At 42.9% G+C, this 25,037-nt stretch overlaps 1 protein-coding gene across 1 annotated transcript in view; it reads left to right on the forward strand.

Moving 5' to 3' along the window:
- LOC114188771 (ATP synthase subunit a-like) overlaps positions 1-8,812 on the forward strand; it is a 68,297-nt gene extending 59,485 nt beyond the window's left edge. Inside the window, exon 2 of the mRNA XM_085674349.1 lies at positions 7,633-8,812. Coding sequence (XP_085530475.1) covers positions 7,633-8,780 — 1,148 coding nt within the window. The 3' untranslated portion in view covers positions 8,781-8,812. The remainder of the gene's footprint in view (positions 1-7,632) is intronic.
- The last annotated feature ends 16,225 nt before the right edge of the window (positions 8,813-25,037 follow it).

The following is a 25,037-nucleotide window of genomic DNA, read 5'->3' on the forward strand; positions in this document are numbered from 1 at the left end:
TCCCTGATACTCTGTTATTGTTTCCGCAGAAATAATTGGCGCTCACTGTGGGGCACGAGTTAGTATCTTACCATAGCAATCCGAGAACTCACAAGGATGGTTTCCACACATAGTAGAGCTGGAATCTTAAAGGAACCTGAGGCAGGGCCAAGCATGCCTGCAAGTAACACTTGAATTTGGCCGTTATTCTGGAAGGGCAGGTCAATATGCAACAAGATCTCAACTCAAATTAGCATCTATTGCATAAAATTTTAAGAGTGAATACAATGCTAAAAATTTATGGCTTTTATACTCAAGCCATTACACATGAGGAATCTCGGCCCTTGGATGAGAAGGAGAAAGCATGTTAGCCTTTAATGCTAGCTTGGAGAAGAAGGCTTGATCTTGGACATGAGATCCTAGCTTGAAAAGAAAGCCAAGTCTCCTAGCCCTTAGATGAAGGTGTGATGAATCCATGAGCTCTCCCTCCTTGCACCAAGTGATGCTCTCGGCCAAGCATAGCAAAAATTGGGCCGAGCCCAATGTGTATCTCACAATCAACATGTTTTTATGTCTTATGCATTATTGAAAGTAAAGTGTAAGACCCGTGAAAATTAATTAATTAAATATTTAATTAATTAATAAATGCGGGTAGAAAGCGCCTTTATGGCATTCATTGTCGTTTAATGCGATGTGGAAAAGTACTAGCTCAATTGGTTGAGAGTACTTTGATTGTGTGAGAGGACTTGGGTTCGAGTCCTATGTATGCCAATTATGTGTTGTTGTTGTTTTATTATTGATTTTTAAGATATGTATGATGATGTGATTGGCATTGTAAACTTATGTTGAATTGTGTATATCACCAAATGTGAATTGGCATAGTGGTTGTGCTTTGGCTTTATGAGTGGAAGGTCACTGGTTCAAACCTTGGTAGACAAAACTTAACCTTTATTTTTATTAAACTTGGATGGGAGTGAATGTGGAAGGGTAGAGAACCTAGCAGAATGGGGGTAGCCAAGAGGGTTGGAAAAACTATCAAATAATTGATATTAAGAGGAATTAAAACCCACTCTAAGCCCAAACTCTTTTTATTTTTAATACCCACCTTAAAGGCACCTATAAAAGCCAAAATTAGGTAAAGGGGAAAGGTTTTGGCATTGCTGGAAATTGACTTTTGTGAGAGGCACGAATTGGAGAGTGTGAGAAGAGTGGTGAGGGTACAAGGAGTGTACGAATCAAGGAGTCCTCATCTTAATCTTTCATCCAATAATCCGGGTTAGGGGAGCTGTCTTTGTGCATGTAAATTAATTGGTATGTGTGCTTGGAATGTTGGAATATTGCCTTCTCAAATGAATTCTGAATGATGAAATTTCGTACTCTATGTGCTATGATTAGGAAATTGAGTATTTTAGTTTGGGGGTATGATTATGTTGGATAATGTATTGTGGGATGAGGGTTTTAAGAGTTCGTGTTATTGATGATCGTGTAATTGAATGGAGGTGTTAAAAATGTGTGAAAGGCATGGTTTTGAGTGATACTTGCTCTTGAAATTGCATTGGTATCAATTGGTTGTCTGGAGGTGTAATTTCGTGTATGATTGACATTGTTTTGGGGTAAAATGCGTGTGTGACAGTGAGGGAACTCTGCAAGTCTCGCCCAAGCGAGCCTATCTCGTCTAGGCGAGAGTTGCAGAACCTCATGACTGGTTTGGGTCGCGCTGCTCACCCAGGCGACCTTGATTTGATGTTGAGCGACGTAGTCTCGCTCAGGCGAGGGACAGTTCGCCTAAGCGAGATCGCGAGGAAATTTGGGCGCTTTTGAGCGCGATATCTCGCCCAGGCGAGAAATATTGGTGTTTTGAGCGACTCAGTATCGCTCAGGTGAGAGACATTCGCATGAGCGAGGTTGCGATGAGCAATGGCGTTGTTTAAGTGGTTCCTCGTCTAGGCGAGGTATGTGTTTTGTTTTGAGCGAAGGTGTGACTCGCCCAGGCGAGAAGATCTCGCCTAAGCGAGATAACATGATGTCGTTACTGTTCTAAGCTTGCTCAGGCGAGGTTAATTAGCCTAAGCGAGGCTGAGGGCTTAGCTTGGGCGAGAGGTCCCTAGCTTAAGCGAGTTTATGCAATTTAATGCTTCGATGTGCTTGTGAGTGTGTTTGGCTGATTATACCATGATTAGTTTGTATATGCATGTGTTGTGGTGTATGGGCTTGAAGGACTAAGTTCATTAGGGGTCTGGATGTGCTCGGTGGTTGGACACATGATGGGCATGGAACTGGTTGAGTTCCCGTCGGCTACTAATGGGCGAGGAGTCCTTAGTATGATGATTGCATGTGTCGGGCGCACGATGGGCAAGGAACTGTGATGTTCCCGTCGGCTACTATTGGGCGAGGAGTCCATAGTATGGTGATTGCGTGCGTGCCAACGTCCAAGTATGAGACTTGGATGTTTTACTACAGGCGAGGAATCTATAGGGCAGGACTATGAGCGGGATAGGCTCATAGGGTTGGACCACGAATGAGTCAGTTTCGTGGGAGCACAGGGAAGTCCCAAGACCTAGTTCATGCATATGACTCATGAAGGACTATGAGGTCATGGTTGGGTGATTTGGAAATTATGAGTTTGTACTTATATTGTTTTGAGTGGGAAAGCATATTTATTTCATATATATATATATATATATATATATATATCTGTTTATGTTTTATTGTGCATAGCTCACCCTATCTATGTGTGTATGGCGATGATCGGATAATTTGTTATCCGGGAACAGATGATGTGACAGGTGAGCCAGGAGCTGCTTAGAGACGGAGAGCATGGGCCACTTGGGATTTTGAAAGAAACTCTACTGTTTTGTTTTTGATGTAAATACTTTCCATGTTAAATTTTAATATCATTTGTAAATAACGCTATGGTACATTCGGATTATGTATGGTACTGATTATGGTTTTAATATAGTGTGCACTTTCAAGCCCTGGACTAGTTCTCGACAGATAGGATAGCCTGAGGGAGGATGGGAACTCCTCTCTTTGTTCCTTTGCACTTCATCGTGCCCCTCCTTCTTTGGTCGGGGGCCCCTATTAGATTAGATGTAGGGCCCTCTCCCTCTCCCGGTCGGGTCGACACCTTTCAAAGATCTTCCTGGATAGCACTTAGAGGCCGGGGATAGCAATAGCAGTTCCAGAGGTCTTCAATGAGATCATGGAACACATTCTCTATCGGTCCCCTTGGCCCTGGTACATCTTGTTCGGTAACGAAAGTACCCCGTTTAAGCCAAAAACAGAGGGCAGAAAAGTTCGTGGATTGATCGGGTTTCGTGTACTTATTTTCTTATCGAGATCGAAAAGAATTTCATAAGAGAAGATGTTGTTAGCAGAGGAAAGGGGAAGAAAGAACAAGAAAGTACCTTTCTTTGGTCCCATCACGGCGAGCGGGCAGCGCTCTTCGGTAGAGCTGAAAACCGATGAAGACAGATCGATATGATATAAAGAAAGGGGCTGGCAAGGCTGGCAGAAGAAGCGGAAAGAAAAGAGATAGATAGAGTGATCCCATCTTTCAAAAGTCGAATTGCGTCATATAAGAATGATCGCTAAACCTTCGTCTGCTCGGGCGAACGATAAAAATAATATCATCATTCCATCTCGGGAGATTCCCTACTGTACTCTTAGCCTTTCTTTGTACCGTACCGGGGAAGTTCGGTATCGATAGAGGCTGTACGAATGAGATGAAACAAAGCGGTGAGATGAAACCTGAGATGGAGATACCCTAGTTCAAAAGCGATTTTTTGCTCTTCTTCCTGTCGTTCAACTCTTTATATTGTGACTTCGAACTTCGCTTTGACTTGGTATCTGAGCTATGACTAGCTCTTCTGCCGCTGTTGTGAGTTCGTCCGCCGTTAGCATTGGTTCAGAGCTCTTGGTCCTGGACGAGTTCGACCACGTATACATACCCCCACCAATCCTAGGTAAAATGTCATGTCCACGTTTCCCAAGGAAGTAGAAGGACAAAAGTTATAATCTTAATGTTGTACTTTCTCGAGCTTTCCACCGCTCCTATCCGAGATGGGTCGCTTCGCTTGTAGAGAAGAGAGGAGATTTCTTTTCCTAAAACCTATTATGGGGCACTCCCTACCCCAGAGACTCCTCTTGTTTGTGCTAACTGACCAAACGGGATATGATGGATCGGCCGGCTTGCTCTTGCTTCTGCAGCTATTGGACCCTTTTATTTTGGGCTAAAACAGAAAAAGAAAGAGCATTACACCCAGACCAGACCAAATTGCTTTGTTTGGTACAACAAAAAGCCTTGCCTTATCATCGAAAGACGGATCCGTGTAAACTGACCCATCGGATATGAGTGAAGCGACCCATCGGACAAAGGAAGAAGGGGCGCGGGGCGAACGATCCCTAATCTTTCTTCTCGATGAGTTCAGTTACCCGCCGAATAGTAGAGTATTGACACCGAACAAGCATCGGAAGGGCCAGATGGATAAGATAAAAAGGGGTGGGTAGAGTCATCTAGCGAATCCTCTTTGTAAGAGGTGTTGCCAGAAGCGTATTCGGGACCCATCATTTTGATGAGTTCACAGATTCCCGTACTCACCCAAGGCACTAGCGCGAGACCACGAACCCTTTTCAAACACGTTTTTTAGGAATCAACATCCCTATCTCTATGTTAGGAGTCTTATCTCCGTCGAATTCGTAAAGCTATTTAGATTGATATCTGCTAATCCTAGTTATTATAAAATTGTCTTTTACCATGAATCAGCTATGACTGACTGGCAACAACAATCTATTTGATTCTAGTCTTTCTAGACTCATAGGTCAACAAATAAATCCTAGTCAGACTGATTTTTCAGCAAATTCCATATTAGATATTAGATTAGACAGCTGCAGAAACGGAATCATCCGTTGCAGCAGTAGACGAAGAAAGGGCAGAAGACGAATCAAAAGAATAGACAAAAGAGCTCTACACTCTCTCTTTGGTCCTTCAGTTCTTCAATCCTAGAATGGAGACTGTCGTTGAATAGATAGCGTCAGAGATTAGAGAAGATGCTCTTTCTTTGTATACGAAATTCAATTGCTTTCTTGAAATCAATAATTGATAGACAGACTAGATAAGGAAGACCCAAACAAGGACCCACTGCTTTAAAGATAGATGGGAGGATAAGGTGCTGCGCCTTGGCTATTCCGTTTTCTTTCTGGCCCCTAATTAAGTGTCACTCGCCCTATCATCAATAAAATAAGGAGAGGGCTGGGCTTGAGACCCTTAAACGATAAGGAAGGTGCTTCTCTTACTTCTTTCGTTAGCGCAACGTGCGGAGCTGCTCGAGCGAAGCGAAGAGGTTACTAGTAACTGTTACAGTCCTGTCCATGAACTCGAACTCTAAATTCTATTTCATTTCGAAGGCTTTGGCCGGTCCTTGTTTACTATTTATATTATATAACTTCATTTCTAGCAATCAAACCTTTCTTCCAAACTGGAGAGCTATAGCCAAAAAGCCGAGAAATAAGAGATCGGAAGAAGGGGAACAAAATCCTTTTTTTTTTAGCAAATAGGCCCGGCCAGGGAGATCTTTTAATCAGATGTTAGGGTAGGCTAAGACGGGTCTGGTACCTTGAAAGGAAAGAGGGGAATAGCATATTAGACCGAGCCAGAATCTGCTGTTCCTGTCCGCGATATAGCAGTTCCAACCAAGGGAAGGGAGTGAAGTTACTAGTATTCCACTAGTAACTCTCTCCCAAAGACGTAACTCTAAGACTTTGGCAAGCAGGGGGTGCCCCAACATCCCTATTTATTGGGAAGAGCGTCTCCGCACGTTGCGATATCGATAGAACTGAATCAACAGTGAATGAAAGACCCCATCCACTAAGGCCGACTCGAAAGGGTTCGGAATGGAATGGACTAATAGCTGCTGGACAGGTTGACTTTAGAGGCTCTCAGGTTGGCTGAGACAGGAAAGGCAGTAGCGGGAAAGAAGGGGTGGTATCGGGAGTGGCCCTATCATCCTAATAAGTCAAGGGTTCCCTTTAGAAGTCCTATAAGGATCTGGCACGATAAAATAGAACTAAACTAAAGTGTTCGACAAGCGTGAGTTCCCCGTAAGCCAGTGCTTCTATTCTGGCTCCGCTCCCTGACTGTCTGTTACTGTCGAGCTACTACGCTCCTTCTATTCTAGGTCTAGGGGATTCCCTTTCTTCGGAATCCAACGCTAACAGGAAAAACGCCCTTTTTTCAGAAACGAAAGGGTGGAAGAGCCAATTCCGAGAGACAAACCACCCTTTTAAGCCCTATTTTTTCTTTCAGGCCTGATGAATAAGACGAGTGATTCCCTTGTCCTTGACAAAAAAAGCACGAGTCTTTCAACTCTTAATAAGTTATTTTTTAAATCTCATTTTCCCTTGGTTCAAATATACCTGTCCTGTGCCAAATCAATCTACTTTAGAGAAATAGCCCGGATCACCAATTGCTTGAGAGGAATCCCACATCCAATAATAAATAGACGGAGACTATATAGACTAGTATAATAAAGAAGTAGAGATCCGTGTTTGCACAGGCTGAACTAATCTCGATTGCACCAGTAAGTAAAGTACCAGCGAACGCCGGGCTCGAACGAAGGTAGGCTCTGCCTCAGCTTATGCCGGTGCAGCTTTTGATGCTTCTTTTGAGCCAACTTTTGAGTCAATTCGAGCCTTGGCCAATCCTCACTCGACAGCCTAAAGGCATGGCCTAAATCGAAAGAAAATGGCGCTATCAAATCCGCATTAGCACAAATCCGATCGTTTTGGACTTGGACAATCGGGGTATCATTACAGCTAAATCAATCTGATCCCTACCTAGAGGATGGAAAAGCTATAACTTTATTATATATAGTGATAGTCCAACCAAGGATTTCTTTCAATGGTATACTTGGCCCAAGAAATGCCTGAACTTCACTAAGTTTCTTCCTTCATCTTACAGCGTATCGATAGAGCGCGATTTCGCTGGGCCACTTCCCTTCGGGCTTTTTCCCTCTGGTTTTTCCCAGCAGGGCTAGTAGCACTACGATCTATCACTATCAACTCAATTCGGTACCTCGTTCGTAACAAGGAAGAAATGGAAGATCTTCTAGTCATATCTTACGCGGTTGTCCGCCCAAGCCAAGCTTTCTCGATCAATAGATATAGCTATCAAATTCATTTCCCCTCTCCCCGATCCCTGTTTTTTGAATCTCGTAAATTTTAGCATTTAGGGGCGCTTTTTTTTTTCGAAATATCATAAGAGAAGAAAGGTCCACGTTGGGAAGTAGTACGCTTGGTTCACCAGGTTGGTTCTACCACTGCAGGGACCAATCATGCTAGTTAGGCTATATGCTTAATACATGCAAGTAGAATGAAGTTTTCTTGGGTTTCTCTTTCTTAGTCTTTCTGATAGCTTTGGTCTTTTTCCCATGTCTTTCTTGGTCAACAACCAAGCACATACACATTTCTGACAAGTCTTTCCTAACGAAAGTAAGTAAAGCGGATCACAAAGATTGTTATATTCTATGGAGGAACAAAAAAAAAGCTTTGGTTTTTGGGGGGTCCCATGGCGTAGGGGGATCTGTCCAAATGAGAATTTAGGTCAAGGAGGTGATGGAGGTCAAGGAGATCAAGGAGGTCATGGAGGTTATGGAGGTCAAGGAGGTACGGTATTACAGCCGCCGAAACTGCAAAGGATGGACACTCCTAGACCCGGGGGAAAAGGAAAAGAAGAAGGAAAAGGGAAAGAAGTTGAGGGAAAAGAAAAAGAAGACAAAGATGAAAAAGATAATGGAGGTCAAGGAGGTACGGGATCACAGCAGCCGAAGCCGAAAAGGCCCGGAACCTCTTACCCCAACAGACCCGGGGGAAAAGGAAAAGAAGTTAATAAATTTCGATGGATCGAGCGGGTAAAAATCGTAACCCTTGCTTTTTTTGTTATTGTTATATGGTATTTCGCTATTCAATTCAAATGGTATTTCACTATTCAATTCAAATGGCTATTCCTCACAATTGCTCCTTGTGATGCAGGGGACTCCCTATCAATCCCTCTTGATCAATTTGAGATAATCCCATTGATGGATATGAAGATAGGTGACTTGTATTTCTCATTCACAAATCCCTCATTGTTTATGCTGCTCACTCTCAGTTTGGTCTTACTGCTGTTTCATTTTGTTACTAAAAATGGAGGAGGAAAGTCAGTACCCAATGCTTGGCAATCCTTGGTAGAGCTTATTTATGATTTCGTGCCAAACCTAGTAAACGAACAAATAGCCGGAAATGTGAAACAAAAGTTTTTCCCTTACATCTTGGTCACTTTTACTTTTTCGTTATTTTGTATTCCCCAGGGTATGATACCTTATAGCTTCATAGTTACAAGTCATTTTCTCATTACTTTGGGTCTCTCATTTTCTATTTTTATTGGCATTACTATAGTGGGATTTCAAAGAAATAGGCTTCATTTTTTAAGCTTCTCATTACCCGTAGGGGTCCCACTGCTGTTAGCACCTTTTTTAGTACTCCTTGAGCTTATCCCTCATTGTTTTCGCGCATTAAGCTCAGGAATACGTTTATTTGCTAATATGATGGCCGGTCATAGTTCAGTAAAGATTTTAAGTGGGTTCGCTTGGACTATGCTATGTATGAATGATCTTTTCTATTTCATAGGAGATCTTGGTCCTTTATTTATAGTTCTTGCATTAACCGGTCCGGAATTAGGTGTAGCTATATCACAAGCTCATGTTTCTACGATCTCAATCTGTATTTACTTGAATGATGCTACAAATCTCCATCAAACTGGATAGTTATTTATAATTGAACAAAAGCGAGGAGCGAACTGCGCCCCAAACTTCTTTTGTCTCCGCCATCATGATCTGGAATTATGGGCTGTTGGAGGAAGGTGTCCAATTCCGGAGCAATCGACTACAGCAACGATTCACTCTTATTGGTCAAGTTTTCAGTCTCTATCGAGAGAGAGAGTCAAGGGTAAGATAAGGCAAGTGTAGGATTGTAAAAGCCGTTTCAAGACAGGTCTATCTCTGAAAATGGAGTGCACTGTCGCCGTTGAGCTTTGTGAGAAAGAAGAACCTCCGCCACATCCTGAGAACAATGGATCGACGAAGAAGGTGAAGATAAGAACTGAGGAAGAAGATCCCCCTCCTGTTGTTGAAATTTTTGAGGAAGAAGTGGATAATGGCTCTGAAATGATCAGCGAAGAAGGAAGGGATAAGAAGGATATGGTGCAAGAGGAAGTAATGCCCTCTATCCAGTTCTCCTCTCGCATAGACGACTTGCTCAATCAAAGCATGAGACTTGCTGTTGTTGTAAAGCAGCTTGTAAGATCCATGGGTTATCGAAGGCTTCATAACAAAATAATGAACCTTTGGAAGCGGACTGTACCTCTTCAACTAGCCGATCTTGAAGGTGACTCTTTCATTGTAAAGTTCCAGAATGCCCAAGACTATTAGAATGCTCTGCTTGGAGGACCCTGGTGAATCTTTGGTCACTATTTAAGGGTGCAACCCTGGCAACCTTCCTTCTTGCTGCTCAATTTAAGGATCCATAAAGTCTTTGTGTGGGTCAGACTTATGGGTCTGCCCTAGCGTTATTATCAGTTGAGCGTCTTGAGGGCAATCGCACAGGTTCTTGGCGAGGTTATTAGGATGGATATTGATTAGAAGACGGAAACTGGAGATAGAGGCCGATTTGCTCGTCTAGTGTTCGTTATTGATCTCTCTAAACCGCTAGTTTCCAAAATCAAAGTCGATGATCATGCCTTGAGGGTTGAATATGAATGGCTCCCTACTATCTGCTACCACTGTGTGAGATATGGACACCTTAAGGACAACTGCCCTTAGAAGAAAGGCGAGTTGCCGCAGGAGACTACCCAACCTCAAGCTGCCGGGAATATCGCCGGGGGAGAGAGGTAGGGCCCTTGGATGCAGGTCCGAAGGTGAGCATGGAGATCTGACAGGGCTAGAAAAAAGCTGATCAATGAGAGTCAGCCACCTAGTGAAATTATGGGGTCTAGGTTTGACGTCCTAGCCTCCTCGGAGAACTCACTTCAGACTCTAGGAGAGGGACAAGAAGGAGACTCAAGAGGCGACAGATTAGCTCTGTTATTCCTGGGACTTCAAAAAAAAGCCTCGCCTAGGGATAGGGAGCCAAAAGTAAAAGATGACAAAAGGCAAAAAAGCTGCTCCACCCAGATCAAACCGCCAATCCAGCTCTCCCAAGGCCTCGTCCAGCCAACCCAGGACAGTCGCGTCTATCACGAAGAAGGTTTGGCATCTATATGGCCCCTCCAATGCGTACAAGGCTAGGCAGTATCTCGACTGGTAAGGAGAAAGTACGGTACCTCTCCCTCACTCGATCAAGAGAAGCATTCGACCATTGTAGTTCAATCGGCTAGGCTTGCTTGAAAATCAAAGCCATTGAGGAACCCGTGAAGAAGAGTGATGCACAAGCAAAAGAGGATCAGCCAGCTCAGATCCACGTGCTATCTAATTTATCCACGCGGAAAGAGAAGATGCCCCCAAAGCCTCCGGATAAAGGGCTTTCGTCTCTAGGGGTGAAACTACAAAGAAATGGGCCTCAAAGTGAAGAATGTCCAATTTCAGTCCTTTACCCTGATAGAATCAAAGCCATTAATGAAAATATCTAGATGAACTTAGCGAGGAAAGGGTCATAACAGACAGAAAAAGAATGAAGAAAGCTCCAAGATGGAGCACTAATCCCCCTCTCTCTCATGAATATGTCTCTATTGGTCTGGAACTGCCAAGGTGCAGCTTCATTCATTCCTGTCCTTTGTTATGGATTAGTTGATTGATATTGTCCTTCTTCTCAGCCATCTATGGGAGCCCAAAGCCCACTGAAAGGAAATTATTCTGGCAAGACCTTTCAGCCATCATGATGAACATGTCCCTTCCATGGCTCCTAGCTGGAGATGGGAATGCTACTATAACTTATGAGGACAGGAAAGGTGGAGCCCGAGATACTAGGCCTTCCTCTTCTTCTTTTCAAAACTTCGTGCAGATGAAGGTGGAGCTCGAGGTACTAGGCACAAATTCTACTTGGAGAAGGGGGACTAGACTGGCAAGGTTGGATAGGGCCTTGGCGAGCGATGAATGGGCCACACTTTTCGCTGATTTGGTCATCCATCATCTACAAAAGCTTAAATTAACTAGTGTAAGCCTATCCACTCTTACTGTGAGGGTTTCCGGTGTGCTAAAATCAATGGCAATGGCGGGCGCTATGAGGAAGGCCTGGCCCCTTCGGCAACTATTGAATACATTACGGTCTACTGCTATTTCTTTAGGGGAAGGAATTACCGGGACGAAGCCAATCACACATTTCTACTTTCGACCAGGTTTTTATATCCACATCTGAGGAAAAGCAGGGATAATCGTAGACTAAGAAGAGAGGACGTAAACACATTCATTGAGCTACTTCTTTGAAGTCTTTTTTCTGGGACTAGAGGCCTTTGGGATTGATGCCGAGACTAGATTCGAAACTAGAGATTGCTCTTCTTCTTATTCACACTGAAAATGCGCAATAAGGAATGGCGGGATGGATTACTTGTCTATAAAGGCTGGGCATCTCAGGGAAATGTTAACCACATAGGGATGCCTTCAGTCTCTTTCCGGACCTACTCATCGAAAGATGCCCAAGCTCTTTGATAGAAGAAGCTTCAAATGCGCAGTTAGGACAAAAAAAAGGCTGTTTGCAATAAGTAGATGCGAGAATGCCCTCAGTCTATATATATAGGCTGTAAGGAAAAAGGCAAGTAGGCAAAAAAGATTAAGGGCCCTCGACTGCTTGAATAAGCTAATAACAAATCTTTTATGTCTTTCGAGATGCGAAGAGAAGTAAGAAGATCGGCCTATAAACTTGTCTAGCCAAGATGGGGGAAAGCTCCCACCCAACTAAAGAATATGCACCAGATGAACCAGTAAAAAGGCGCGTAAGCGAATAAAAAAACCTTAGAGGAATTAGATCTGCTCCGCTCTTATCTTTTTCAAAATCACCGACTACGAAATGATTAGGAAGTTAGCTGGCTGGCTGAGGTAACTCTACTTGCCGAGGAGGAAATGTAAATTCTTACTTCTTCCTTTTGAATACCGGGATTGCTAACTACTGTCCTTCAATCTTATTGCCCTAGAAGCCAGAACTCTTAACGGCGGGAAGCGAAGGAACCGTAGGGCTTAGCTTAGGGCAGGGAGTGAGCCTTGGGTCATAATGAATATAGTAGGGCATAACCATGGGCGATTGCTACTGTTAGAGTAACTGCTGCAATTGAATCTGTTGTCGGAAGGGCTACTAGAGAGGAAGACTCCTTTGGCTCTTATCGAAATGAATTGAAGGCTCTTCCCACGTAGCAGTAAGAAGGACGGGAGAATGAGCAATATACGGGATTGTTGGAATTGGTGTGCTAGCTGCTCTAGAAAAGAGGGAACTTACTTGTGAAGTTGTGAGGAAAGCCCTTGTTGGCTATAGATATGGGTCACTCGCGTTATAAGAAGAAGGAAGGGGATAGTTATAGGACCTGGAACTTATACTGGTAATTGGATTTTCTTTCCTAGGGGCAGGAGCGGTAGATGAACGAATGTTGCTTTGGCTTGATTGCTTTCACCGGCCTTGCCTTTTCATTTTTGAAAAAAGGTATTATCGCATAAAGGGCTACTTGGCCTAGAATGAGAGGAGGTAGTGGGAGATAGTGTGTTTGTACTTTTCTTCTTCATGTGACAGTAGGAGTAGTAGCTCTAGAGCAGGTTCTTCGACTGGATCAATGCATGTATGAATCCTAAAAAAATCCCGAACTAGTGTAGAAAAAAAACCGGGGGTTTTGGTAGGAAAGGTGGTCATAGGAAGAAATGCCCTACCAATGAATAGATTAGTCTACTAACGTCAACAATCTCTTTCTTCATATACGATACTGTCCGGTTTGATATCCGAAACTATAGATATGACACAGGAAAGAGATTCCCATGGTAGGAATAGGACAGTTGCACTAAGAAAGAGAGCTAGGGATTTGATAAAGGTGATAGGACAGGGTTCCAAACATGCCTGAGTCTCAGTCTCAAATAGGGCGCAATAAAAGGACATTACTATATATATGAACATGTCCTTATCACAAGCGATACCTCAAATTCCAAAAATGCTCCTATAGTCCCGAGCTTGGTAAATAAGGCCGTGGGAAAGAAAAACTTTCTTCCGGCCGCCTTTAAGTGATAGGGAGGAGTCACTCTTGCCTTCTCTCTCTCAGGTGGGTCAGTCTCGCTCTCTCTTGTCGGTAAGTATATCTGTCGTGGTATTGTTGTCGTGCTGTGCCCTTCCAGTAGTCTTTGTAAATGAGTAGTTTTGAGAGGAGAGCGCCAAAATAAAAGGTAAATAAAGACCGTAGCCAAAAGCAAGGGATTCTCGAGGCCCGAACGAGAGCAGAGGTGGCAAGTATTCTCATAAAAGAAAGAAAGGAGAACAGGCAGGGAGGTAAGAACGAGTCAGACTAGGTTATAACAACACAACAGAGGTTAGACAGCTCTGACCTATGGAAGTCGAGTCACCCGTCCCCTTGACACAGACACGAACTAATCCTTCTCTCACAACTTCTGGACAAGATTTCACTCCGATGGCAATAAGCTAATAAGATTTAGTACGTTTAACCTGGAACTATAAAACCTTACCCGATGACTTTCAGACTTGCTTGACCACTTGAAAACTCTCCTGGGATTCGAACAACTCTTGGCGAGTCTGAACTCGGCGAAGAAGAATCATCGATTGAAGAAGTGATTCTTCACTTAGATAGAGGAAGAGAATAAGGACTAAGCTCTGTAAACAAAAATAAGATGTTGTTTACAGCTCCTGGCAATAAAGAAAAAGACCTGGTTATCTCAAAGGCTATCTCTGGTAAAAGGCTATGGTTCACTCGCGGTCGAAGAAGAACAGGTTGGGAGTGACAGAAGAAAAACTGTAAAAGCCTCGCAGGGAACCCAGTCACCAACAACTTTTGAGCCGGGCCGATGAAACACTTCGTTTTTAAGCTTCAAGAGAATGCCCGTAGCGGGCGATGCGTTTGCTTCTGATTGCTCGAGTTGGAAGACCTACAAGGAGCTCGGTTGTACCATAAATAAAGAGGAATCGACCTATGTCAATGGAAAAAAAAATATTTCGTCGGATGAGCCTAATTCCGCTTTAGAAAAAGGTTCACATCCGGTGCGGTGGTTGTTTTTTCATACCTAGTGAGGCCAGGAAAAGAGACTCATAAGCAAAATAGACTCGCATGACTATTCCACTTCCACTCGCTAGCTTGATTTGTTACTTGATCGAGCGATTCTTCGCTTTGATAAGCAATTTAGTGCAACAACAAAAGAAAGGACCCTTATCCCTCTTATTAAGACTACAAAATGTTCTTGTAAATTATGGCCAATACCGGGTATATAAGCAGTCATTTCAAATCCAGAGGTTAAGCGTACTCTGGCAACTTTACGTAAGGCAGAGTTTGGTTTTTTGGGTGTAATAGTGGAAAAGTTGACAGATAAGTAACCCTTACTGCCACTCTATAGAACCGTACATGAGATTTTCACTTCATATGGCTCCTCGTTTCATTCTTTTGAAGTCATTGGATCCGTTTCCTAGTTCGGTTCGAGAATCTCCACCCTTCTTCTATCCCGTTCCGAAGCGTTCTACTCATTGAGTTTTGTAAAAGGTTCCGGTCTTTCTTCGGTGAATCTCGAGGTCTTTCTAATGGCTGCGCTCAGCCTAATGTTATCTACGTTGACCCTTCTCAGACTAGTTTACAACTAAGAGGACGATTTTCAAAGCAAGTGGAAAAACGACTTGTTACAGTGAATCCGAAAGTAGGCATATCCGCTGTTGCATAGTTATATATTCCTCTAATCACTAATCACTGCTTGAGTGTGACTATCCCATCCTACATGGGTTTCAGGCTGAAAGAGGGCTTTCGGGCGAAAAGGAGGAAAGCATTGGTTTCTTAGTTCTAACTAGGAATTCAAGATTGAGAATGAATATAAAGTCAGATTACCGCTTTTTCTAGTAAGCAAGCAGCAAGCAAGGTAAAACCTTTCATTCTTCCGTCTTGAAAGCGAGTGAGCAAGCCTGTTTTCAAGCCAGTTTCATTCCATCCTCTTGGGAGTTTCCAACCTAGTCCTAAGGGCAGGGTTTGCGAGTAGGCAACTTTACTGCAAGCTAGAAACGACAGAGTCGATTCTTAAGTTTAAGTACCCGACCAGTAGTATGACCTAATCGATTTAGTTCACTTCATAAAGATACAGAATGCCTTTCCATTCAGGGTAAGAATATATGACAATTGAACTAAAAACAAAAATCTCAGTCTCAAGGGAAGTTAGTACTTTCATCAACCGAAGTAGGCTGAATATGATCACTTGATTTAACTCCAGCGAGCCATAGAGCATCTTTGAGGTTCCCAAGCGGTAAAGACCATACATGAGTTTAATGCTCACGGAAATTAGTTTTCTTTCCCACTTGCTTTGCGGGAATTGAAAGCCTCTTTGCTATACTAGTCCTTGACCTGTGAGTGAGCCTAGACTCTCTCTATTCGAGTGAGTTCCACTTCTCTTGAAGCGTAATACCCTTACTGCTAGTTTCCTATTCCCGAATCTAAGGGTTAGTTGAACCTTCTTCGGCCTCATTCATCTTAAGCCTCCCCAAGCCCCTAAGTCGAATTCTTGGCATCATAGAGGCATGGTCTAGTTTTGACTACCTCTGGTATTCTATCATTCTTTCCTAAGGAAGCCAGTTAGTGGCAGTCAATCTAGTCTATGTAGCCAGTAACTTATCTTATCAATTCTTTCAGAAAGAGTATAACTTTCTACTACTAATTCAGAATAGGTAAGAAAGTACTATAGCTTAACTTAAGAGCAAGTTCCAGTTTTTGGGGAAGAGGAGTGAAAGCAACTCGGTAATTGAATTGATAAAGATGTGATGTGGAAGCAGGAATGCCAAAGTTCTATCCCTATGTTTACCTTGTGTTGTGACTACGGTGGGATGGATTGCTTATGCTGATCGAGTAAGTTATCCCCTCTGCCCTTCCCTTTCTTGTTGGAATAAAGCATCTTTCCACTTTCTGGGCAAGGCTCAATCTGATCAAGCAAGTCTCCGGCGGAGTTGGAACCTCACTTGCTTTCTCCGGCTTTTAAGAATGCCAACTCACTTTGATAGCCGAGAGAAGCCCAGGAAATGGAAGAGTGATCAAAGACCAGGCCCTTCCGGACCAGAAAGACAGGTTCCTCAGATCTTCTCTTTTCAGTCAAATTTAGATAGCCGAGAGAAGCCATCTCTATGGATGAGAGTTTCGGATGCGCTAAGTGACAATGGCTTGGCTATGACCAGATGTTGCAGTCTTGAAGCTAGCGTTATCACCTCTTTACTTCCATTATTGGACGGAATTCGCTAGCGACAATGCAAACCTTATCCCTTTCTTCCAACAAGGCCCTCTTAGATTGGTAACATTTCATTCCTCCCCAATAAAAAAGAGTCTACAATGAAGGTCAGCTGGCAGGTGTGACCACTTCCCATGCTCTTACCATATATTTTAGAAGAGAAAGAGACATGGAAGAGAGTTTCACCAGGTCTCCTTTTCTCTGCACTCCTGTTGCTTGCCTTACTCGGGCATTCAGCCTTAGGGCAAGCGGGTGAACTCTGATCCCGACTCAATGATAGATATCAGGTTAGAACCACCAGTCAGATAAGGGGATAAATCCTCATCAAGCATAACGACTTTGATCACTAAGATAAGATATGATTTCCTGTTCAGGCTAATCAATCAACTCAATCTTTCACAGCTTCCTCAGTGCGGAATAGAGTAAGCCAAGCCAGTGAATTGATCCTCACTAGGAAGATTGGTAGGAGGGGAGGATAGTTGTACTGCTTGCGGGGATACCTCAGCATATAGATTGGATTGTTGAAGGTTGATCTCGAGATTGGCTTTCAAACTATGTTCTAGTTCATACCATGTAAAAGAACAGGACTTTCCTCATTTCGATTGATGGAATTAGCCATTATGCTCTATTGGGTTCAAGTCCTTCTGGATTGGGTGAAGATAGAAGAGATTGGTGGGATACCATTGGGTGGAACTCACTCGAAGCAGGAAATCTTAGAAAATAAGCGAGACCTCATCCGAGGAAATAGAGGGTTAGGTTGGAAATGATTCAACTAAAGCTCCCTTTATTAGATCAAGTCACTATTGTATCGGGGCAGATTGCTATCAGGTATAGGATTTCATCCTACCGCTTTGAAGACCGCACAAACCATCGTTGAGGGAGACATAGGAAGGAACTTTGGTTTAACGACTTGCCCTTTTCCATTCAAGTCTTCTTTCTTTCTATCTAGGCTTCAAGCTCCGTGATTGGATTCATCACTAATCTGTTACGATCACCTCATGAAAGACCTAGCTTCCTGTCATTGCTTGCCCTTGAACTAAGGGATTCCGTGAAATTGGATATTAGTTATGCAACATAACCAGGAGAGACTTTTCCCTAGCAAGCTCCTATAGCAGCTTATCTAACTGGAAGGGTTCTTTCATATTTACTTCTTCTTGCTTCCCTTCTGCGCTTGCCTCTGCCTTCTTATTCACCAAACCTTTTGATTCTCGTTTCCTCATTATCCCATTCCCTGTAGTAAGAAAGGGGGGAACCTTCTCTCTCAAAGAAGCTAGTCTAGTAAGGAGATACTTCTAAAAGAAAACAAAGAAGCTAGCTATATAAGGAAGCAATCGCGCGCATAGCACTCAAGCAAGGGTGCTGTAGGGAAGAGAGGAGATAGAGCACAACGCTCAGAAAGAGGCTAAGCTAGGGTTGCTACTGGTTTTGAGGTCATCGATGAACCCAGTTCCCGCTCTACCTTTTCGGCTTAGTCACTCTCTCGTCGTTCCGATTAAAGGATTGAACAAGAAGAGTTGCTACGTGTAACATAAAGATTTGAACCTGGGCTTCCTATATCAAGAGAAGAAGCCATTAGTAGTCCAGGTTAGGCTTTCGGTTTCATACCAATCTCCCAGTAGTGTTAAAACAATAATAGTTGTATGGGCTCAGCCCTAGTTCTTAAGGCGAAGTATCACATGAAAGAGAAAAGTCAACATGAGACTCGAAAGATGCTCAGCGATAAAGAAAAGAAAATGACTCTTTCTTCGGTGGACATGGCGGAGGCTCATGCACTTACACTTAGGAAAAGTTCTGACCTGGCTTTTTACTCTATGAAAGCTGAACTGACTGAATGGGCATTTTATCTGTTATTTCACCTGCTTTCCTATTGGGCCTTGTTACTTATTTTTGATAAGGGGCGAGTACCCCAAAAAAACACATGATCCCTCTCTGTTTCCTTTTTCTATATATTCTATTTGTGGACCTTTTCTTGTATAACATTAAGATTAAGGTAATCAAATTAGCGGCCATGCTTTCAAGGGCATGCATTATTTTTAGGGTACTACATAAACTCTCAAAAACGGCGTATAGTAGTACCTTCGTTTTCTATTTTTGCTTAAGCCTTTTTTTATTTTATAGGGGCGAGTACTACACGAGCGAAGGAGAGCGACCTCATCTTGCTTGCTTCTGGCGAAGCTTCTAGAAGGCCCACCACTTCATAGGAGCGATAGTGAACGAAGCCGTATAAAGGCAAACAGCCCGTATAGCTCGCAATAGCGAGCCTACTTTTAGCTTTTTTTACCTTAGAAAGTAAATAATATCATAAGTCAGAGTGGTTTCTATTGACTTCTCGAGTATGCAAGGCCTTTTTTTCGTCTTTTTCGGCCTGTTGGTACTTGTCAAATTGAAACTCGATAATCAGAAGATTCGCCAACATTACCTATTTGATTAGTGGATTCGGGGCAACCCCGGGGTAAGTACGTGATTTCAAATTGCATGTTCAATATGATCCTCCTTTTACTGTTAAAGTACCATCTCCGCCTTTGCTATCTATGCTTCCTGGTCGCTAGACTCATTCTTCTACTTTACTTCCAGCTACTCTGCTCTGAGCTTAAGAAAGGTTCCAAAGTAAGTAGCTTTGGTTGCCGCTAAAATAGGATGTGATTTTTGTAGTTGTGAATTCCAGAAGTGGTCAATTCCCCTTCTCCTTTCGGGAACTCTCTTCTCTAGGGATTCCTATTCTATTTCTATTGACTCTTTGCCGTCTACAACACAAAAAGTTTTGGTAACTTACTTACAGATTGTATCTTAAATAAAAGAAAGATCAACATACTTGAAGATAAGCCTAAGGAATGAGGGGAACACTACCGATCCCGAGACAGACGACGAAGCTACATCGGTTACAAAAAAATCCAGTGGTGGCAGACCCTTTCCCGGCCCCTACAATCAAGCAACCTCACCAATGTGAATGAAAGAAAGGGCACCACATACATCTCGACTAGTTCGTGCCTGCGGAGCGAACAAAAACCTATTATGAATTCAGATTTCGACTCCGAAGTCCGGATATTTGGTTGCTTTGTACTCGACCAATGTGGTTCGGCTTGTTGGGCCACCTCACTTAACCAAACATATCCGAGAAGAAGTTCTACCAGATCTACAACACTTGCTGCTTCATGCCCGGTTGCATCTTACTCTGCTGGTTCACCTTCGAAACAGGTCTCCGCACTTGAGACACATCCTTCTCCTGTTGCTTATTATTTTTCCTATATTGTGGTGGCTTATTCAGCGAGCTGGAGCTCCTACTGTTCCCGCGCCAGCTTCCACTCTAGCTCCCTTCGGCCTCGAAGATCATCAGGTTCCATCCAACTCACTCTAGTTTCTATGTGAATTGGTTTTGTACTTCTGCATGTTGGGAATAAAAATAGAATAAGATTTTCTACTTGAATTTCTAAGTGATCAACTAGGTTTTTAATCCCTCGCTTACACTCTTTTGGGCGTTCTGTAGGAGGTCGTACATTTCACCAGACTGTGGGACAGACACGTCCAAAAATCCGTTCTCCCCCCTTCTGGTTATAATAGACCCATAACCCCTACATACCTTTTTTCTACCATAAGGCCTCCCTGGCTTCTTATTTAGGTTCTATCTTTTGTAGATTCAGGTCTGGAAAGTACCTTTGCCCTGCCTTATGCTGTAGCAGCTTATACTGATGCGTTGTATCCTTACTCGGCTCGGGCTCTTTTGATTGATTCCAAAGCCTAGGATCAAGACTTTCGTTCCTGGTTTTGGTCAGAGAGGGCTTTCAACCTAGAATTCCTGGGCAAAGCATTTTCTTTTCCAAAGAGTTTCAAACCGCGTAGATAAAGCATCCGATTCAGCACCCGACGAAGCAAACGCTAGAGCAGCTACTAGAGAATCCGCAGACTCGGAAGTCTTAGCCGAACAAAGGCAGTCGATACCACAGGAGAATCAACCAAATCCATATCATAGGAAAGTAGAAAAAGAAAAGCTCTATCCTCCGCCGATGAATAAGTAACAACAAGGGTTGGCAGTTTTAGAACATATTAAAGAGTAGCCATAGGATGAAGCAGAGTAAGAATAAGAAAAGGAATGTTTAGGCTTTTTTGAACCAATAACAAAGAAAGTGGGTAGCAGGTGTGGTGTAGTAAAAGGGGTTTCGAAGCTTGTGAGGATTCAGCTTCCAATTGAGTCGGTGTGTTAAGTATAGACTTTCCACATACATAAAGAGGGCTTTTTAGCCATTCGTCGTTTTGTCTCTTTCCCAATGCTGCCATAAATATAAACAAGTGGCTAAGCCCCTGCTTGATAAACCAAAACAAAAATGCGGGTAGCTCGATCGATCACATGGCTTCGATTGGTTTCGGTTTAATCAATGAATGTATAGGGGTCCACCTAATCTTTCCGCAGGTACGATCTAGACGACCACATTCCTGTTGGGCTAACTCGCCCAATCAATCCAATGGCTTCGCCCGTTCCAGTCTCGTTAGAGAGATCCAAAACTGGATCAGATTCAGGGACCATGTGCCACCAATAGCAAAACAACTGGCAGCCGAATCCAATGCCAGTCCCAGCAGTGGACTCCATTGACCGAGTATAGGCGCCATTCCGCTCGGATTGGTTGTTGCTGTTGGGAGACTGAGCTTTATTGATATGATGGAAGAACCCCCGACGGCAAGGCATTTTGTCCTCCCCTCTACCGGTGCATCAATCCAGCGCATTTAAACCTGTCCTAGCGGAATGGACAAAACCCTATCTTGGTTGGAGAAAGCAAGTCCAGAGAGTCTGGTATTTTGTTGGTAATTCCACTATCACTTGAAAACTTTAAGAAAAACCTCCCCATGAAAGCCCTGTTGATAGATTCAGGCAAGCAAATATCAGACCTAAACCCGACAGCTTCAGTTGCCTCCCTCTCTAAGCTAAGAAAGTATTAAACTCGTTCTTTCACTCATACTTGCTCCTGTAGTGGTAGTCATCGGTGGCATATTGCCGAGAAGCGTCATCCTCGTTGATTGGGATAAGTTCTCGATTGGATCGGATCAGAAATCCATTTTTATTCGGTATGGATAAAGATCCAGTCATGAGCGATAGTTACAAGGACAACTGACTACCGCTAAAAGTCAGGAAAAAAAGGTGGATGAAAGATAAGTGGGACTTTCAAGCAAGGCCGGCATGGGCTACGCGGGCCCCCAAGACCGTCCAATATCTTATATCGATCTTGGTTCCGCGTATCGTGCCTTATTGGGTGAGAGCAAGCAGGCCCAAAAGATGAGAACCTGCCCACAAGATGTAGGTGCCATTTGTGGCAAAAGAGAGGAACGAGTGACCGCAAAACCGCACCCTTGTCTAACGGATTGGGCTAAGAGAGGGGGAAGAGTTAGTCTTTCTGCCATCGATTACAGGCAAAGCACTTTGTGAGCATATATATCTGGTCATCCCTTTCATTTTAATTAGGAATCTCACATTCCGCTTTTTCCGCCTTTCCTGTCTTTGTTAGTCTTTAACCCTCTTTTAAGTCAGCCTAACAATAAGAAAGAGGGGTTTCCCCCTGTCGACTGATAGGACTGGTTACTTAGAGCATTCCCCTCAGCTAACTTCACTCACTTGACAGAAAGAGGTATTCCCTATAAAAAAAAGGCATTCATGAGCTTACCTGTAACTTGTTCTCTCTATTTAAAAAGCGGATTAGCTTTGACTTCTAGGGCTTGAAGCCTTCTCTTCTCGCTCATTCCCGACTAATGGCAACCTTAACTAGTCCGATATTCTTTTTTTTAACCAATTTCCATTTCAACCCTCATCAAATCCAGATACCAATCCAATGAGTTCGATCCATTAGGTTCTTTGATTTGTTCAGAAAAGAAATGAGAGACAAGAAAACATCTTTGATTACGATTAAAAAGAACAATCTCAAATAGACCAAGATCCAATTTCGGGGAATTTCTTGGTGAACATATTCTTATTCTTTCTGCCATAATCTCTTCGATCCCTTCATTTATGTGCCAGAATAAAGAGAGATTTGGTAGGAAAGTGTAAGAGACTTTTTTTTATATTAAAATCAAAGGGAGTGGGAAAGCAGCAATAATTCTTTTGAAAAGCCCGGTTCTCTTTGTCTTCGAGCTTTCATTCCTCAATCCACTGTTTCGTTCCTTCATATACCTCCCCACCAATAGATAGAGACAAATAGGAATAACCGAACCATGTCTACAAAATGCCAGTACCACGCAGCTGCTTCAAAGCCAACGTGATGCTCCTTGGTCAGATGACCAAGATATTGGTGAATACCACATATGATCAAGAAAAGAGTACCTATAATCACATGAAAACCATGAAAGCCAGTTGCTAAGAAAAAGGTAGAACTATAAATACTATCCGAAATAGTGAAGGGTGCTTGATAATATTCCATTCCTTGAAAACCAGTGAATACTAGAGCCAGTGAAACGGTAGCTATTAAAGCGTAAACTGCTCGTTTTTCCTTCCCCGCGAGTATAGCATCATGAGCTTACCTGTAACTTGTTCTCTCTATTTAAAAAGCGGATTAGCTTTGACTTCTAGGGCTTGAAGCCTTCTCTTCTCGCTCATTCCCGACTAATGGCAACCTTAACTAGTCCGATATTCTTTTTTTTAACCAATTTCCATTTCAACCCTCATCAAATCCAGATACCAATCCAATGAGTTCGATCCATTAGGTTCTTTGATTTGTTCAGAAAAGAAATGAGAGACAAGAAAACATCTTTGATTACGATTAAAAAGAACAATCTCAAATAGACCAAGATCCAATTTCGGGGAATTTCTTGGTGAACATATTCTTATTCTTTCTGCCATAATCTCTTCGATCCCTTCATTTATGTGCCAGAATAAAGAGAGATTTGGTAGGAAAGTGTAAGAGACTTTTTTTTATATTAAAATCAAAGGGAGTGGGAAAGCAGCAATAATTCTTTTGAAAAGCCCGGTTCTCTTTGTCTTCGAGCTTTCATTCCTCAATCCACTGTTTCGTTCCTTCATATACCTCCCCACCAATAGATAGAGACAAATAGGAATAACCGAACCATGTCTACAAAATGCCAGTACCACGCAGCTGCTTCAAAGCCAACGTGATGCTCCTTGGTCAGATGACCAAGATATTGGTGAATACCACATATGATCAAGAAAAGAGTACCTATAATCACATGAAAACCATGAAAGCCAGTTGCTAAGAAAAAGGTAGAACTATAAATACTATCCGAAATAGTGAAGGGTGCTTGATAATATTCCATTCCTTGAAAACCAGTGAATACTAGAGCCAGTGAAACGGTAGCTATTAAAGCGTAAACTGCTCGTTTTTCCTTCCCCGCGAGTATAGCATCATGAGCCCAAGTTACGACTGCTCCGGATAAAAGGAGAATAGGGGTATTAAGAAAAGGGATTTCCCAAGGATCTAAAACCCAAATCCCTAAAGGGGGCCAAATACCTCCGATATCTACCATAGGTGCCAAAGAAGAATGAGAAGAAGCCCGAAAAAAAGCAAAAAGGAACATAACCTCCGATACGATGAACGGAATAGAACCATATCGAGGTCCTAATTGTACGACTTTGGTATGATGTCCTTCCAACGTGGATTCACGTAGAACATCGCGCCACCATACAAACATGGTATATAGGATAAATATTAGGCCCAAATTGAGAAGTGTTGCACCCCCTTGAAATGAGTGCATGTACATCATACCTGCTACGGTGGTTGCCAAAGCTCCGAGTGAACCCGAAATAGGCCATGGACTTGGATCTACCAAATGATAAGAATGCCTCTGAGATTCAATCATAAACCACTTTGCCTCGGTTGTGTGTAAACCCCCCCTTCACCCCCACCCCCTCAAGTGGTAAAGAAGGGCTCTTTTGGGTCTTATTCTATTTCTGACTGGACAAATAAATAGGAAGGGATGGTTCTTTCATTGCATTGATAGAAGTCTAACTAGAAAAATGTCTCTCTATTACTTTGAGAAGAGAATCGTTGGTTTGACCGACAAACTACGTGGGAAATATGAGTTGAGAAGATTTGATCTCTCTTCACTGCGCCTACCTATGCCCCACTGGAATCTTCGCTTGGCCGCCTACCAATGATGTCTTTCACTTTCAGACAATTCCTCGCGCATCGAAAAACGGCTAGTAAAGCGACCAGGGACCCACAACCCACTTCCCTTTACCCCCAACCAACCACGAAAGAGAAAGAAGTCCCTGATGCGGGAAGAGTTACTTGCTTCGTAAGAAGCATTGAAATGGACTACACAGACTGGAGAGCTTTAGTAGGGCAGACTAAACCAATATATACGACATAACGAGACAAATTCGATCCAGCCAAAAGCCTCCGTTTAATTGACTCTACACTATCGCCTCCAATTCTTTCATTTTCTTGGAGATGAGGACTAAGTGCTAGCGAGTGAATGTGCTTGCTGTAGGTGTAGTACCAGACGCGGAGGGTCTTATTCGTATAAGCTACTTTTTATTAAGCTTAACGCCCTAATCCCTATCTAGTCTTCTAACATTCCCACCTCTTTATTTTTTTGACTTTATTGAAAAAAAGATAGGAAGAAGAGATGGCATGGATAAGATCTTGATATGGCTGGTTGCAGTGGGTCCCAAATTTGACTTCTTCCACATAAGACTCGTATTTCTTA

Source organism: Vigna unguiculata, chromosome 6 (genome assembly GCF_037176805.1).
Source record: "Vigna unguiculata cultivar grain cowpea cultivar isolate G323 ecotype 2 chromosome 6, ASM3717680v1, whole genome shotgun sequence".
NCBI classification, from domain to species: Eukaryota; Viridiplantae; Streptophyta; class Magnoliopsida; order Fabales; family Fabaceae; genus Vigna; species Vigna unguiculata.